This window comes from Pelobates fuscus, chromosome 9, assembly GCF_036172605.1.
Source record: "Pelobates fuscus isolate aPelFus1 chromosome 9, aPelFus1.pri, whole genome shotgun sequence".
NCBI lineage: Eukaryota > Metazoa > Chordata > Amphibia > Anura > Pelobatidae > Pelobates > Pelobates fuscus.
In genome coordinates, this window is record NC_086325.1 from 25144715 (window position 1) to 25162450 (window position 17736).

General features: G+C 43.4%; 1 protein-coding gene across 15 annotated transcripts in view; it reads left to right on the forward strand.

The window, feature by feature from the left end:
* The window catches only part of SYNGAP1 (synaptic Ras GTPase activating protein 1), a 271449-nt gene that overhangs the window by 117239 nt on the left and 136474 nt on the right, over window positions 1–17736 (forward strand). For all 15 annotated transcript variants that reach the window (XM_063431595.1, XM_063431597.1, XM_063431596.1 and 12 more), the window contains exon 3: window positions 10050–10155. In XM_063431595.1, the coding sequence (XP_063287665.1) occupies window positions 10050–10155 (106 nt within the window). The remainder of the gene's footprint in view (window positions 1–10049; window positions 10156–17736) is intronic.

A 17736-nucleotide genomic window follows, 5' to 3' on the forward strand; every position in this document is an offset into this window, starting at 1 on the left:
CATGCAACGAGACTGTCCCCAAAACCGGGCCAGGCCGGCCTGGACCCCTCAACGACCACCAACCACTCCTCGAGCCGCAGTACACTGCTATCAGGGCAGGACCTGGGCTCAACCTTTCACCTCTACCCAAATGGAGGAACCCTTGGGCACCCTCCATGAGGTAAACCCGGTCCAGGCGGCATCAGACAACCGCCAAGGCCACCGGCAAGTGGTCCATGTGTAGGGCAAGCGGCTGGAGGGGCTAAGAGATTCTGGGGCCACCATCACTCTGGTACGGAACCATTTAGTGGCCCCGAACCATCTCACTGGAGACTGTATTGCAGTTCGAGTGGCAGGGGGAGCTATCTACAAGGTACCCACTGCTAAACTACATTTGGACTGGGGAGCGGGGGCAGGACAAATTGAAGAGGGGATGATGCAGGATCTACCTGCCGATGTGATTTTGGGGAACGACTTGGGGGAGCTAACCTCCGCTTTTGTTACCCGGCCTCCTCCACAGGAAGCTTACCCGGTCGTCACCCGTCAACAGGCTCGCACCACGGCACCCCACCTTGACTCTGAGGCTCAGGTAAGCCCAAACCCCCCTGATCACACTGTATTACCCTGGGCTGCCCCATTAGAATTTGGTAGCGAGGTCGCCCTGGACCCGTCCCTACAAGTTTACAAGGACAGGATAGATAAAAACCAGACTGGCAGAGAGGGGGAGAGATATGCTTGGGATAAGGGGTTATTATACCGGTATGCAGAAAAGGTAGTAGCCGGGTCAATTCCTATACCCATTAAACAGTTAATTGTGCCTCGAAGGTATAGACGAGAGTTAATGCGGATCGCCCACGACATCCCCATGTCCGGACACCTAGGGATCAGCCGAACCAAACATCGGCTGCTGCAGAACTTCTTCTGGCCAGGGATATCACAGGATATTAAGCAGTACTGTAATACCTGTGATACCTGTCAGAGAGTGGGAAAACGGGGGGACCGATACAAGGCCAAACTACACACCCTGCCCATAATCGAAGAACCCTTTAGCCGGGTAGCGGTAGACATTATCGGACCGCTGAGACAGAAAAGCCCGTCTGGCAAGAAATACATATTGACCGTAGTAGACTATGCCACTAGATACTACGAATCAGTAGCCCTGACGAATGTACATGCGGAGACCATAGTAGACGCCCTCATGCGTATATTTACCCGTATGGGGATCCCCCGGGAGATCATTTCGGATCAGGGTACCCAATTCACGGCCGAGGTCACGCAACAGCTTTGGAAAGTATGCGGGGTCCGAGCTATCCTTAATTCCCCATACCACCCCCAGTCCAATGGCCTCTGCGAACGGTTTAATGGGACCTTAAAACAAATGATCCGCACGTTCGTAGCCACCCAGAAGAACTGGGAGCGGTTCTTACCCCATCTCCTGTTCGCCTACCGAGAGGTGCCCCAAGAGTCCACTGGGTTCTCTCCTTTCGAACTGTTGTTCGGAAGGAGAGTAAGGGGACCCCTAGATCTAATCAGAGAACACTGGGAGGGGGGAACGACCATTGACGGCACCCCTATCGTACCCTATGTGTTGGAGTTTCGGAACCGCTTGGAGGAATTGACCTGGGCTGTGCGCAACAACCTCCAGGCGGCCCAGACACGCCAGCGCCAATGGTATGATAAGGGAGCCAGGGACCGCAGCTTTCAGGTCGGCCAGAAAGTACTAGTCCTACGACCCGTCCCTACTGACAAGCTACAGGCTTCCTGGCGGGGCCCATTCAAGGTGGTAGAGCAGGTCTGCGATACCACCTATATAATCGGCCCCTGCGCCGGGACCGGGGACAGACGCATGTTCCATGTGAACATGCTGAAACCCTACCACGAGCGCACAGAGGAAGTATCCGCCATCTGCGCCTCGGCTGCGGAGGACACCGATAACCTACCCCTCCCTGACATGCTAGCCCGAGGAACGCTACAAGAGGATCTCGCAGCCGTACAGCTAGGAGACCGCTTGAATCCCCAGGAAAAAGCTCAGGCCCAAAGTCTAATTAGGGAAAAAGGAGCCACTTTTTCCAACCTCCCGGGATATACCCCGTTAGCTACCCATCGGGTAGAAACCCTAGATCCGATCCCACTCCGTCAACCGCCCTACCGCATTCCCGAAGCAGTGAGGGAGAACATGCACAAGGAGCTGAAGGAAATGTTGCAGTTAGGGGTAATTGAGCATTCAGATAGCCCCTGGGCATCCCCAGTAGTACTCGTGCCGAAGCGGGATGGAACTACCCGCTTCTGTGTAGATTACCGAAGGCTCAATGATAAAACCATATCCGATGCCTATCCCATGCCCCGGATAGACGAGCTATTAGACAAAATGGCTAGGGGGAAATACTTAACCACAATTGATCTTTGTAAGGGATATTGGCAAATCCCTCTCGCCGAGGACGCTATTCCCAAGTCGGCCTTCGTCACCCCATTTGGCCTGTACCAATTCCGGGTCATGCCATTTGGGATGAAGAATGCCCCGGCCACATTCCAGAGAATGGTGGACCGACTACTGGACGGGTTTCAGGAGTACGCTTGCGCCTATCTAGACGACATAGCCATCTTTAGTTATTCCTGGGCCGATCATCTAGCCCATATCGGGGCAGTACTAGACCGCATCAGGGAAGCCGGACTGACCCTCAAGCCCAGTAAATGTCATATAGGGATGGCCGAGGTCCAATACCTCGGACACCGAGTAGGCAGCGGCCACCAAAAACCCGAACCAGCCAAAATAGAGGCCGTAGCTAAATGGCCAACCCCCCGCACTAAAACCCAGGTACTAGCCTTTTTGGGGACCGCAGGGTATTACCGAAAGTTTGTACCGAACTACAGCGCCCTAGCCAAGCCCCTTACCGACTTAACCCGCAAGAACCTTCCCAAATTAGTAGTATGGGCCCCAGAGTGTGAACAGGCCTTCCAACTCCTAAAAAATGCCCTTGTTAATGCCCCTGTGTTAGCTGCTCCCGATCCGACTAAACGCTTTCTCGTCCATACAGACGCTTCAATGTTCGGATTGGGAGCAGTACTGAGCCAGATCGGAGCCGATGGCGGTGAACATCCAGTAGCTTACCTCAGCCGAAAACTTTTACCCAGAGAAGTAAGCTACGCCGCCATCGAAAAGGAATGCCTTGCCGTGGTGTGGGCCCTCAAGAAACTACAGCCCTATTTGTATGGGCAAACATTCTCACTGCTCACAGATCACAACCCGTTGGTCTGGCTGAACCGGGTGTCAGGAGACAATGCCAGGCTGCTGCGCTGGAGCTTAGCGCTGCAGCCCTTTGATTTCAACATCCAATATCGCCCGGGGAAGCTTAATGGAAATGCGGACGGGTTATCCCGACAAACTGACCTAGACAAGTGATCTGTGGGTACTCCTCCAGACATCCCCAAGCCGATCCGTTGGGATCAGACTGTGTATGCTGGCTTGGTTCTGGGGGAGCATTGTGGCAGAAGCAGCCACAAGAGCCTAGTACTGAAAATGTTATTTGTCCTTAAAACCGATTAAAAGTACCGAAGGCGAGACCACCCTGCTGTGGTCCTGTATTCCCCATTAAGCGAAAGAAACAATGTTACACTTACCGTAATTGGGTTCGTGGATGGCCGCCGTTCGCCTAATCTCCACGTGGCGGCGGCCATCTTACCTGCCGAACAGCGGTGTTTGGTCGTCGAGCGTCTGGAATTAAAATCGGACGCTCGACTTACCAGACACCGCTCAGACCTCCAGGATCACCAAACCATATGATTCAAACTGCCGAACGGCCCGCCGTTCGGTAGTTTGGATTCCCCAGACTAGGGGATTCATCCGAACAAAAAATTAGGGTCGGATGGCTGAGATGTTCGGCACTTTCTATTCAGCGAAATAGACCGACTACAGGGCCAGAATCTATGGAGCGGTTTTCGGCTACTGTATCCCTGCAGTCGGTCAAATCTTTAAATGTCTGCAACTCCCGAACCCCTGGTCTGATCTGGGTGAAATTTGAATATGTTGCTCACCCAGAGCAGACCTACCAGGGGACCCCTCATTTGTCACCGTACCCCCCGTATTTAGGGGACATCCAGAAACTGGGGAAAACTCTGTTCCCACTAATGAGTTTACCTGTTAATCTAAGGGGAGGAGAGGGAGGGGAGGTGATTATGATGTGATTGGCTATTTTAAGTTACCTCCCTTGCATGGGAAAAAGACATAAAAGAAAATGTGTGAATAAAGCTGACAGTTGACCTCCAAGCTATGTGTCGTCTAGTTCTTGGAGGGAAGGGATTGTAACTACGCTACCTGTTTTATACCTGTCTTGGATTGCTGTTCCTGTCTACCAGCGGAGCTACCTTGGATCATACCTCTACTCCGCTACAGAGAGCGATTCCGGTATTCTCCTATACCTGTGTAGAGAGAGAGAGATTCCGGTATTCTCCTATACCTGTATAGAGAGAGAGATTCCGGTATTCTCCTATACCTGTATAGAGAGAGAGATTCTGGTATTCTCCTATACCTGTGTAGGTAGAGAGATTCCGGTATTCTCCTATACCTGTGTAGGTAGAGAGATTCCGGTATTCTCCTATACCTGTTTAGGGAGAGAGATTCTGGTATTCTCCTATACCTGTGTAGAGAGAGAGATTCCGGTATTCTCCTATACCTGTGTAGGGAGAGAGATTCCGGTATTCTCCGATACTTGTGTAGGGAGAGAGATTCTGGTATTCTCCTATACCTGTGTAGGGAGAGAGATTCCAGTATTCTCCTATACCTGTGTAGGGAGAGAGATTCCAGTATTCTCCTATAGGGAGAGAGATTCCGGTATTCTCCTATACCTGTGTAGGGAGAGAGATTCCAGTATTCTCCTATACCTGTGTAGGGAGAGAGATTCCAGTATTCTCCTATACCTGTGTAGGGAGAGAGATTCCGGTATTCTCCTATACCTGTGTAGGGAGAGAGATTCCGATATTCTCCTATACCTGTGTAGGGAGAGAGATTCCGGTATTCTCCTATACCTGTTTAGGGAGAGAGATTCCGGTATTCTCCTATACCTGTTTAGGGAGAGAGATTCCGGTATTCTCCTATACCTGTGTAGAGAGAGAGATTCCGGTATTCTCCTATACCTGTGTAGAGAGAGAGATTCCGGTATTCTCCTATACCTGTATAGAGAGAGATTCCAGTATTCTCCTATACCTGTGTAGGTAGAGAGATTCCGGTATTCTCCTATACCTGTGTAGGGAGAGAGATTCCGGTATTCTCCTATACCTGTGTAGGTAGAGAGATTCCGGTATTCTCCTATACTTGTGTAGGGAGAGAGATTCCGGTATTCTGCTATACCTGTGTAGAGAGAGAGATTCCGGTATTCTCCTATACCTGTGTAGGTAGAGAGATTCCGGTATTCTCCTATACCTGTGTAGGTAGAGAGATTCCGGTATTCTCCTATACTTGTGTAGGGAGAGAGATTCCGGTATTCTGCTATACCTGTGTAGAGAGAGAGATTCCGGTATTCTCCTATACCTGTGTAGGTAGAGAGATTCCGGTATTCTCCTATACCTGTGTAGGTAGAGAGATTCCGGTATTCTCCTATACCTGTGTAGGGAGAGAGATTCCGGTATTCTCCTATACCTGTGTAGAGAGAGAGATTCCGGTGTTCTCCTATACCTGTTTATGGAGAGAAATTACAGGTATAGGAGAACACCAGATAGGGAGAGAGATTCCGGTATTCTCCTATACTTGTGTAGGGAGAGAGATTCCGGTATTCTGCTATACCTGTGTAGAGAGAGAGATTCCGGTATTCTCCTATACCTGTGTAGGTAGAGAGATTCCGGTATTCTCCTATACCTGTGTAGGTAGAGAGATTCCGGTATTCTCCTATACTTGTGTAGGGAGAGAGATTCCGGTATTCTCCTATACCTGTTTAGGGAGAGAGATTCCGGTATTCTCCTATACCTGTTTAGGGAGAGAGATTACGGTATTCTCCTATACCTGTTTAGGGAGAGAGATTCCGGTATTCTCCTATACCTGTGTAGAGAGAGAGATTCCGGTATTCTCCTATACCTGTGTAGGTAGAGAGATTCCGGTATTCTCCTATACCTGTGTAGAGAGAGAGAGATTCCGGTATTCTCCTATACCTGTATGTGGCGAAACCAACTTCGCCACTGTGAACTGGAGAAGCCTGGTTGGTAGCCTCCTGCCCTGCGACTACGGCCCATGGACATATTGCTCTATAAACACTATATTTGGGCATGTAATAATTTATATTGCTGCTACTGGCCCTTTAAAATCAGCGATGGACATATTGGGACTTTTGGGACTAATGTCCCTTTAAGACTTTGTAACATATCACAGTAATACTGTCTTAAATATTATGTAGGTATTTATGTGTTCAGTTAAACTGGGGATATGTAGAAATGTGTGTTTTATGTGTTAAATGTATCAGTATGTAATTTTATGTCTTTTACTGTCTTTTTGCAACCATGTGGTTAATGGAGTCTGACTCTAGTCCTAGATAATTGGATTACTTCTCCAATTATCTCCAGGGCAGAAGGGAGGAAGCCGGGATGCATTGTGGGGGATGTTTTACTTCTGTTTGAGCCAGATTGTGCCATGCTGCAAGCCAGGGCCCAAAAGATACTTTTAGTAACTTTTGAACCCCTGGTCGGATTCATGCCATTTTTTAATATGTTGTTCCCCTGAATGGATTGATTGTGGATATGTATTTTTATGTGAATGTGATGTATGGTTTTAAAGTTATGAAAGTTGTGTAAAAGTATATTTTACACTGTATGCATAATGGGATTATGTGTCACACTAAGGGGAGGGGATGTGTGGGAGGTAACATCTATGTCATTGGTTCTTTTATGCCTCCCCCTGGGTGTGGCCTGTATGTGTGAGTTGGAAATAAAAGCCAGGCTGGATGAGCCAGTCCAGAGTTCCTGCTTAACCCTCAAAATGAAGTGTTGTCTCGTTCTTGGGGGGAATTGGATTGTAAGCTGACTGCCAAGAGTGTAAGCGGATTGTATGCTTTTCTTGTTCAGCTGTTCCAGTTCGGAGTGTTATTTCGTATCCAGATCGGGAGTTTGGTGTTCTGCAGTAGCTGTGCCCGTCTCTAGAAAAGGGGATTATCGCCTAAACGGATTTTTCCCCTTTTATGCTGAAACGGTCCGTTACACTGTATAGAGAGAGATTCCGGTATTCTCCTATACCTGTATAGAGAGAGAGATTCTGGTATTCTCCTATACCTGTATAGAGAGAGAGATTCCGGTGTTCTCCTATACCTGTATAGTGAGAGCGATTCCGGTATTCTACTATACCTGTATAGAGAGAGAGATTCCGGTGTTCTGCTATACCTGTATAGAGAGAGAGATTCTGGTATTCTCCTATACCTGCATAGTGAGAGAGATTCCGGTATTCTCCTATACCTGTATAGGGTATAGGGAGAGAGATTCCGGTATTCTCCTATACCTGAACTTTGGTACTTCCCAGTGCTAGATTTGCCCTCCTATACCATTAACGACAACTCATTGTACTCTATTTTTAAGTCAATGTTCTGCCCAAGAACAAGCATTTTCATCTAGACCGATTTCCTTGAGTTTGAACACTAATCTATTGTGTGGAACTGTATCAAATGCCTTGGCAAAATCCAAATAGATCACATCCACTGCAACACCCTGATCTATACTTCTACTTACTTCTTCGTAGAACGCAATCAAGTTAGTTTGACATGACCTGTGCTTCATAAAACCATGCTGGTTTTTGCTGATAACCATGTTCTTCTCAAGGAATCCTTGAATATTATCCCTTAATAACCTTTCAAATATTTTCCCAGCCACAGAAGTTAAGCTCACAGGTCTATAATTTCCAAGCAAATATTTTGAACCCTTTTTGAATATAGGAACCACATCTGCCTTCCTCCAATCCTCCGGAACACTTCCTGAAAGAAAAGAATCTTGAAAGATTAAAAACAGAGGTTCACTTAATTCTACACTTAGTTCCTTAAGTACTCGTGGATGGATACCATCAGGCCCTGGAGCTTTGTTTATATTAACTTTATTGAGTTTTGTATATAAGTGGGCCACCTTGTCTTGATCCTTGTTTTGTATATAAGTGGGCCAGTTGTCAAGATTAAACACATTAGTTTCTACCCTTCATCAAGTCTACGCTGATGTTTGGGGAATTGGGAGCTATAATCACTGCTTCACTGGGGATTTGGGAGAACTACAGCAGAAATACTCAGTCGGAGTATAGGGGATCCGTTACATGTTGGTTAGTAATTATAACCCCCTGTCCCAGTAGTCAGACGAAACGTGATTCTGGAAGTACAACTGGTTTTATTGAAAACAATGTGGTCTTTTATACATGGACCCCCAGCATGGGGTCTCCATTCAGTGCATAGGTTATCCCACCCTGGCATCTCTGTGTCTGGGGGAAAAAATAGGTTATCCTTCTCTCAAACCAATTATTTCCCGGACACAGAGAGCCTAACACAAAATACCCCCAAAATAACAATAAAACAGTAATTAACCCGCCGCTATCAAAGTCCAAGCTGAAATTAGTTCCATAGCGATTGTACCATTTGCCTGTAAAATAATGGGAGTCCCTGTGGGCTGAAATGGGGGCACTTCCCCTGGTTCTCGAGAAGCAATTGTTCAGAATAGTATCTTGAACCTCCCTTCCAATTAGAACTCTCCTAGCTTGCTGGGAAGTGTGTGAAAATAGAGTTTGAAGTTGACCTGGTAATGTTGGTAACCATAGCCGACCCGGAGTTCCAGGAGAATGTGACCAAGTACCGCTAAAGTCGTGCAGTGGAGAGGCGCTCTTAGTTGTTTAACATGGAGGGGCATTTTCTATACTGATATGGGGTGGGCGTCTAGTCCTCTCCTGTACTAGTATGTAGGAATTTGTTTTCTGTCCTTTAAGTAAAAGGACACTCCAGACCCCTTGAGCACTCTAGCGTGTTGAAAAGCGTTATGTGTGAAGAGTGTGACCTTTTTTTCATTTTGCAAAAATTGCGGATTTCAATGCAAATTGACGCTTTGTTAAATTAATCTGGTTACACCCCCTTGGTTTTCAAGCAGACAACAGCTCCTGTTACGTCATGGTTTGGTGAGCTCAGTGGAGCTAAACTCAAGAGGTGGTAATTGCCCAGAGCACCTGCCTTGCAAAGACTTCTAATTAAACTGAATTGGGAAGTTGGTGATTGGACAGCCACAGAAAGTCTGGGTTGGGTTAGAAGGGGAGGGCTTGTAAAGGGAGCGGACAGGAGAACTGCAGGTTTTGCTAAATGTTTCGAGATATACCTTCAATGAAACAATTAATAATTATATGCATGCATGCCTTCATTGGGGGTATATTTACTAAACTGTGATTTTTATTTATTTTGTATTTGGACAGTGGAGTGTCCCTTTAAGTGTGAAGTCTGGTTCTCTCCTGTACTAGGATGTTGTGAGTGGATACTTCTACCCTATATTAGAGAACCTGATGCCCTCCTATCTTGTGGGTGTTGTCCTTCTCTAAAGCATGTGCAGAGTGGAATTTAGTCGCTCGCGCTCCTATATTAGGTGGGGTTGAGGTTGAAGATGCTGTTTCTCTTCTAAACTATCTTGTTTAGTGGTTCTATTATGCTAGGTTGAGTCTCTGGTTCTGTTATACCAGAGGCAGATTCCAGTAATATCCTCTGCTGGTGGCCATATTCTGTTCTATTCTTATAGCAGAAGGAACAGGAGAAGAATCAGATCTTCTATAGTAAGGGTGGTTGTTAGAGTCCTATACTTGGGTGTTAGGGGAGAAACCTGACTCTTTCCTATGCTTTATATATTGAACTGCTAGTGCTCAGGATTCCCAATTTGTTCAGAAAAAACCCTGAAAAAATGAACAAACAAAAAATCCAAACACAATATATACAAAAACAAACACAAAATACAGATGTATGTGAAGATGGGTGTTCAATAGAGATACAGGTCGGTACAGTCATCTTTTACTTTTTCTTTGTAATACATTGACTGTAAATCTGCATACTGAGCCCCCACTTATTATTTTTTGTAACTTTGTGTCTTTATTTTAGGTTCACCCGCTGTTGATACGTGAGAGGAGAAGCGATTCAGCAAGAAATAAATTCCTGAGGCGCACTGTCAGCGTCCCCGTGGAGGGGAAATACCCTGACGAAAACGGTACTTACTGAGAATCTATTATACGGTTACATAGTTACACAGCATTCAGGGACAAGAACGTGCACCTATTATTATGCTAAAACGGACGACACAGAATGACATTTTAGGATGTAGTAATACTGAGACACATTGAATAAAAGATCAGGTACCACAGAATACATGGTAGCACCTGATGAGTGGAACTGGCATTTTCTGAGAGCTCTGTTAAACCCCTTACTTGAGGTTATTTTGGGATTCCCCTTCTGTCTGCTCCAGTTAAAGTGACAGTCAGACATGTTCTTTCCAAAAATCAGTCTGAGTTAATGATCCAATGCAGTTTAAAGGATCATTCCAGGCTGGTGGTCACCCCCATTTTAACCCATGATATAGGTCAGTGGTTCTCAAACCAGTCCTCATGGCCCACCAACAGTCCATGTTTTGTCAGTATCCCCATTGGAATAAACAAGGGAAATACATAAATCTTGTTTGTTGGAGGGCCATGAGGATTGGTTTGGGAACTACTAATATAGGTAATACTTAAGGGGACACTATAGTCACCAAAACAACTTTAGCTTAATGAAGCAGTTTTAGTGTATAGCTTGTGCCCCTGTAGTTTCACTGCTAAATTCCCTGCTATTTAGGAGCCAAACCACTTTTATTTCTGTTTATGCAGCCTTAGCCACACCTTTCCTGGCTGTGACTTACACAGCCCGCATGAAAACAAAAAGGTTTCATTTTCAATCAGATGTTAACTTACTTTAAAAGTTTTTATCTCCTGCTCTGTAAATTGAACTTTAATTACATACAGGAGACTCCTCGGACCTTGCCTATTTCTGCTCTCCACCATTTCTACTATTTCTTAGGGTTAGAATAATAATTTAGTGAGGCTAACAGTTTAAAGGTGATAAAATGGTTAAGAATCGAAAAGAAAATTCGAAAGAAAATTAGGGTTAGGAACTAATTTAGTCTCACTAAATAATTATTCTAACCCTAACCCTAGAAATATTAGAAATAGCAGAGAGCAGATAACAGGAATGATCTGGCTACAGCAAGGTCTAGAAGGCTATTAACAGAGCAGGAGACCCGAAATTCTAAATTAATCAGTATGTGCAAAAAGAAAGTTTGAACATTAGATCTCTATTTACAGGAAGTGCTTAGAAATGCTGTACAAATCATAGGAAACGAGGCATGACTAGGGCTGCATAAACAAAGTGATTTAACTCCTAAATGCAAGAGAATTGTGCAGTGAGACTGCAGGGGCACGATCTATGCACCAGAACTGCTTCATTAAACTAAAGTTGTTTTAATGACTATATTGTCCCTTTAAAGAACAAAACAATACTCCCCTTCGAAGTTCTTGCATTTGTTAACAATATACTCAGGCCAGAAAGACAGTAGTGGTTAACACCTTTCAGCCAATCCCAGTGTTTTCAATTCACAGCAGGTAAATGCATCACTGGCTCTTTCACACATGTTTGAAGGAGTCACTCAGAGAGTGCATTGAGCATACACTGTTATGGTGCTTTGAGTGTCCCTATATAACTATTGTAAGCTACCGTATTTATTCGAGTATAACACGCAAAATTTTGGACCGATTTTTAATCTAAAATTAGGGGTGCGCGTTATACTCGAATAAATATTAGCCCAGCAGAAGAGGGAGGGAGTGGGTGCTTCGATAATACCTCCCAGGACCGCCGGGCTCATTACAAGCCCGGCGGTCCTGGGGTGGCGGGCAGCAAGCGTTTACTCACCTCCCTGCAACTACTCCAGCTCCCCAGTGTAAATCTCGCGAGACCCGCGGCCAGCTCTGACGGCCGCGGGTCTCGCGAGATTTACACTGGGAAACTGGAGGAGCTGCAGGGAGGTGAGTAAACGCTTGCTGCCCGGCGGTCCTGGGAGGTATTATCGGAGCACCCCCTCCCTCTTCTGCTGGGCTAATATTTATTCGAGTATAACGAGCACCCCTAATTTTAGATTAAAAATCGGTACAACATTTTATACCGATTTTTAATCGAAAATTAGGGGTGCGCGTTATACACGTGTGCGCGTTATACTCGAATAAATACGGTAATCAAGTCATAGTAGGTTTAGATGTAATAACCACCTTAAATGGACACTTTAAAAAGCACTGCATATTAATCCCTTTTTTTGGACAATGTAGAACATGGCAATGCTTACATTTGTCTGAAATCTTGCCTTTAGTGACTGCCAGACCGATGGACAGTCACTAAACAAAGAACACGTCCAATGCTCATGGAGAAGCATTGGATTGGTCAGAGATCATCATTCGTGATCTCACAGAAGGTGAAGCGGCAGTAGTAAGATAAGTCTTATAATTCTTTTTTTAATATATATTTTTAATTTTAAAAAGGGGACCAGGCAATCTAAATAGAGCAAGGAACACTATAACACTAAAAACAAATACTTTAGAGTGCTTCCTTAGGATTTTTCATCATATAGGTGGCCATCTTGAATTAAAAGTGACGAAAGCATGTGACATCAGGTGCTAATAGGACTCTGAGATTTGATCAGGAACTTCCAGCTTATCACCATAAAAAAAATCTTTGACTTCTCCAATAAGGCAGTGTGCCCACCATGCCCAACGAAAAGTAAATGTTAGCTAGAATAATTATTTTTATTCAATGTATAGGCCGATTTTAAAATGTAAAATAATAGTGCAAAGAGAGTTTGCAATGACGTCATTGCCATTTTGATAGAAGCTTTTGAAGGTAGGTAAAAAGTTACCATGAAGACACTTGGGAATTATATTTACACAGTTCTAATGATCAGTAGCACAAAATAAAAGCTCACAGGACAAACCTCTGCTATAGCATAATTACAGTACAGGGTGCTGGAAGGTCCACAGCAGCAAAATAACATAAAAGGTGATGTGTAAATAAATTAGCTACATCTGGCACAGGGGATGAACCACTTATTTTTTATACAAGACATAAAAATGGGTTTTACACATTTAAAGAAAACAGATTCAGGGGAAATACACCCCTACCTTTTAATTGTATTTTTCATTTATGTTAGATGCTATACAGATTGTTTTGGTTTTTTTTATGGTAGGAATTCATTTACATGAAGTTTAAAAAAAACACTATAATTTTCCATTCATGCGTAATTTGTTGACACGGGTATGGTAAACCATTGTCCCTCCAACGTTGCTATGAAGTTTCGCTACGTTGCTATGAAGTTTCGTATTATTGTGTTTATTGGGTTTTCAATACGAAGGAACAGCAATATTTTAGACAAGTTTTAACCTTTCTCACCAACGAAAATGATGCAGCAGTTATTTTACTTTACTAAACATTTTTATACATCTCTGTGATGAATGCCTTTAATTTCTAATGGATGCTCATATTCATCAGCAGAAAACGTTCTCTTCATTTCCGTAGACTATTCTTCGATATTAATGGCGAGCTCTGGGCTCATTTACAATCTTGCTGATAAATAGGTGCTGCAAACTGTCGATATTTACAACAGCTGGTTGCGTTTAGCGGCTTCAAAAGAGTAGCAACATGGTCCGTAAACCAGTCACGAAGCAGTGGTTAGCGGCTCCCATAGAAAGTAATGGGAGCTATTAGCCACTAGGGGAAACAGCCATTACTAGCTAACAGTAGCCATATTCCAACAAGCCCAGTAATGAATATAGCAACTTTCCTAAAAAGTAGGACAAATTTGTAAACAAGCTCACTGGTCCCAAAATGCAATGTTTTAATGTAGAAAATTATTTGTTGAATAAAGACACACATTTACTAAAATGTCCAAAATTATTTCCTAATCCCTAATAATTTACCTTTTAAACTGGTGAAGATCCACCCTATTCTACCCCATCTTTAACTTCCTTGTAGTATTGGCCAATCAAATGCTTTATATTGAGAAGCATTAAGTACGAATCTCTAGTCCAAACCTTTCCTATTCTATAAGTACACTGGGGTCAAGTTACACAAATCTCCCCCTTCACAAAGGTCTATTTCTCCACCTAAATCTTGCTGAAATACAAACAAATGTAATCATGTATTGTTGAGATGAAGCCCCTCCTATACAAACCCTGTGTGCAAAGGTCTTCAAAGGGAGTGTCTATCAAGTTGTACCCCTAGCTGTAGCTTGTTGTGTAAAGTCTCATATCTGCATATAGCGGGAAAATGTCTTGGCGGCCCAATGGGTGCCTCTCCTGCAGCACTGAAAATTGTCCAGTACTTGAATTATTCCAAAGCTGCAGGTAGTATTGTAAACCAGCTCCTTCTAGGATTAGAAAAACCCTGTGGCCGCATCCCTGGAGGGAAGTCTCTGTTTCTAAGTTTTGGGGTTAGGGGCCAGGCCCTGGAGCTTAGTAAGTGAAACCTTTTTAAAAAGAAAGGCTGCAGGGATAGAGTGTTTGCACCATAACCACTTAGATGAAATAGGTAGATTGCTTAAAGTGGCCCTTAAAAGGAAGAAGAAATATTTAAAGGTAAACTCCACTTGCAAAATACAAAAAATATAAAAATCACCTTTTAGTAGCTATATATCCCCAGTGAAAACATGCATTAATTAAATGATGCATTGTTTTCATTGGTGGTATATCTTAAAACAGCTTGCAAAAGCTGAAGTTCTCTTGTCTGCTGTCAAGCCCACCCCTTGTAAGCCCGCCCAGAATTTCTGTGACAGACCAATCACAGACTTCTCAATGCAGCTCAATGAGAAGTCTTTGCAAGACGACTGCTGTGGGCAATTGCTGCCTTTTGGGTTTAGTTCCACTGGGCTAATTAACCAGGAAGTAACAGGATCGGTTGTTTGATTGACAGGTAGAGGGTGTAACCAGGTTAACTTATAAAAGTGCAGATTGATAATAAAATCTGCTCTTTTTGTAAAATGGAAAAAAAGAGGACACACTTTTCACTCATAAAGCACTTCAGCAACCTAAAGTGCTTCAGAGGCCCGGAGAATCCCTTTAAGTACTGCAATATTTTTAAGCAGTTTGACATAATCTGGGCTCTTACGGTGCACAAAGCTTGGATTCTCTGTTGCTGCTGAGATAATGTTTCTCTGTGAAAAACAATCATAAACATTGCACGTTAATGTGAGTTTTATTGATGTGGAGCTCTGTGATACACTCATACACACAGCACATTACAGTGAGTCTTATTACTGACGAGCTCTGTGATTCTTTCATACACATTATTCTTTAAATTGTGTGACAAGGGTGCCTGTGATCATACACACATTATTACTGTTTTATCACAGAGCTCTATGATACATAAACACTCCATATATCCATCTGTGGAGCTCTGCGTTTCATACACATACTGCACAGAACTGTGAGTTTTACTGCAATGGAGCCTTGTGATAGAGACACACACTCCAAACATTTCAAATACTCTGATCTCATAAAAGAGGTAGATCCCCCCCCCCCCCACATCCCCCCCCCAACATTTATGAAGCGTGCAGCTTGATCCATTGTGTCTGTGTACATAGAATATTGAGCATCCATAATGCTGGCTGTACATTATGTCTTGAACCGTTGCAGAAAACATTTGGCTCGGGTGCAATAAAACTATTGTGATCGTCGAGGTTTTTATGCGTTCATGCCTTTGCAGCATGTCGCAATCTCGGAATGCTGTCTGCAGTTGCTATTTTTGCCCGTGAACTAGTACTGTCTACTAATGCTGTTAAATATATTAGAGCTTGGTGGCATGTACAGATGTGCATCACTTCTTCAGTTTTTTTTTTTTTGGTTTTCTTTTGTGCAGCCATCATCGGCTGTCCTTAGCGACCCTATCCACGGTACAAAGGTCAACTTTATCTTCATCGTAGCGATCTCTGGCAAGCAGCCGGTTAATTTAGCATTAGGTAGCATGACAGCCTCTGCTCTTGGAAAAATAAATATGTAACCACTGCGAGGCTCTGACTTCAGTAAACTAACAGAAAGTTAGCAGGCAGTGACTAGGGTCCTCTCACTGGGAAAGCGTTTCTAATCACAGATTGACACGGAGAGATTAGGTAAGTCCTTATATTACCTGGTCTGTGGAGGAAGGGTATCCTAATTTAACTATGTCTAAGGTAAGGCAGGTATAAGGCACACCCATCTGTGTGTCAGTTCAGCGGTTTCAAAAATGCCACTTCTATGAGAAGGGACAAGAGGTAGGAGGGGACACGGGTGGGGGCTAGTTTAAGGCAACATCCAAAAATGTGGCATTATGGCAAGTATTTAGCAAACGGCTCCTAAAAATAAATATAGGATTCATCACTTTGCCAAGTTATATAATCTTTGCTGCAAGCTACCAAAAGTAAATATAATCACTATTACTTTAAATATAAGTTGGTGTGAGCCTTAAAATCCACCTAATTATCTACTAATGAAATGTGTCATATTAATAGGGGTTCATTTACTGAACAGAGAATTGCGCTGAGCTTGCAAAAGAAGTTTTCATTTCCCCTGTATTAACGTTAATATAATAGTAATAATATATATGTGTCTATACCCTCCCTCTTTTACATGTAGTAATGATTCATTTCCTGTGGTGATTGTTAAGTGGTTGTTGGGCAGTTTTTCATACTGTTTGACAATAAGAACCTCTGTAAGCGAAATCAAAATTGAGACGTTACCTGTGAATCCTCGTCTTCCATTTTGTAACAGTTTTTTTTTTTTTTTTTATTTACATTTACCTTTAAGAAAATAAAAAGAAAGCGGTTGAGAAGAAATAAAAAAAGATAAAGTTTATATTGCGACACAAACTTGACATTGTGACGTGAGGTAGATATAAAGTAAAACCCTGTCCCTTCCCTAGTTATTACAGGACTTAGGGACCCCTGTTCACTTTATATAGTATTATCAGATGTAGTATTTATATAGAACCAACATATTCTGCAGAACTTTACAATTTGAAAAGGAGAAGAGGGTAGGAGGCGAAGATCATGCTTACATTCTATGAGGGTTTGAGGTAGGTTGATACATATTGCTAGGTATCTTGCCCAGGGTTACTTACACTGAATTTCGATTGCTATTTCGCGTATTTGTATTTATTTCTTTTTTTAGTTACCGTAGTTATTTATTCTTCAGGACTACCTGCTGAAAGGATATCAGTATTCATTTCATGGCATTTTCTGCTATGCATTTGGGGGCCCATAAAATACGAATGCATCCATGTATTGAGTTATTAAATCAGCCAAAAACATAACTGTCATGCAAAAAATAAAATACTGGGTTAGACAATGTGACTGTATTCTACTAACACTTAAAGCACTTTTCAAATCTCTTCTGACACATGCACATTCCAAGGCCCCAGACCTGCACCTGCGGTCTGTTAATGTCCTTCGATATGATTAATACAGTGTCTGCAGACTGTGATTATCTGTCATTGTAAGGACAGACAGAGTATCTCACAATCTGCAGCAACGCCAAAGCGAGCAATGCAGAGACACACAGACGCATGGGAAATGAATGATACTATATGGCAATTCTCATTTAATGCTATGTTATGGCTCTCTTCTAGCTGTTTCACATTCTCCTATTATTTACATTTTCTTCCTAATATGTATGTGTTTCTTGTGAGAATGTTAATTATTTATCTAAAAAAACAAAACGTGTTTCACGCTTGGTGATTCACAAAAGTG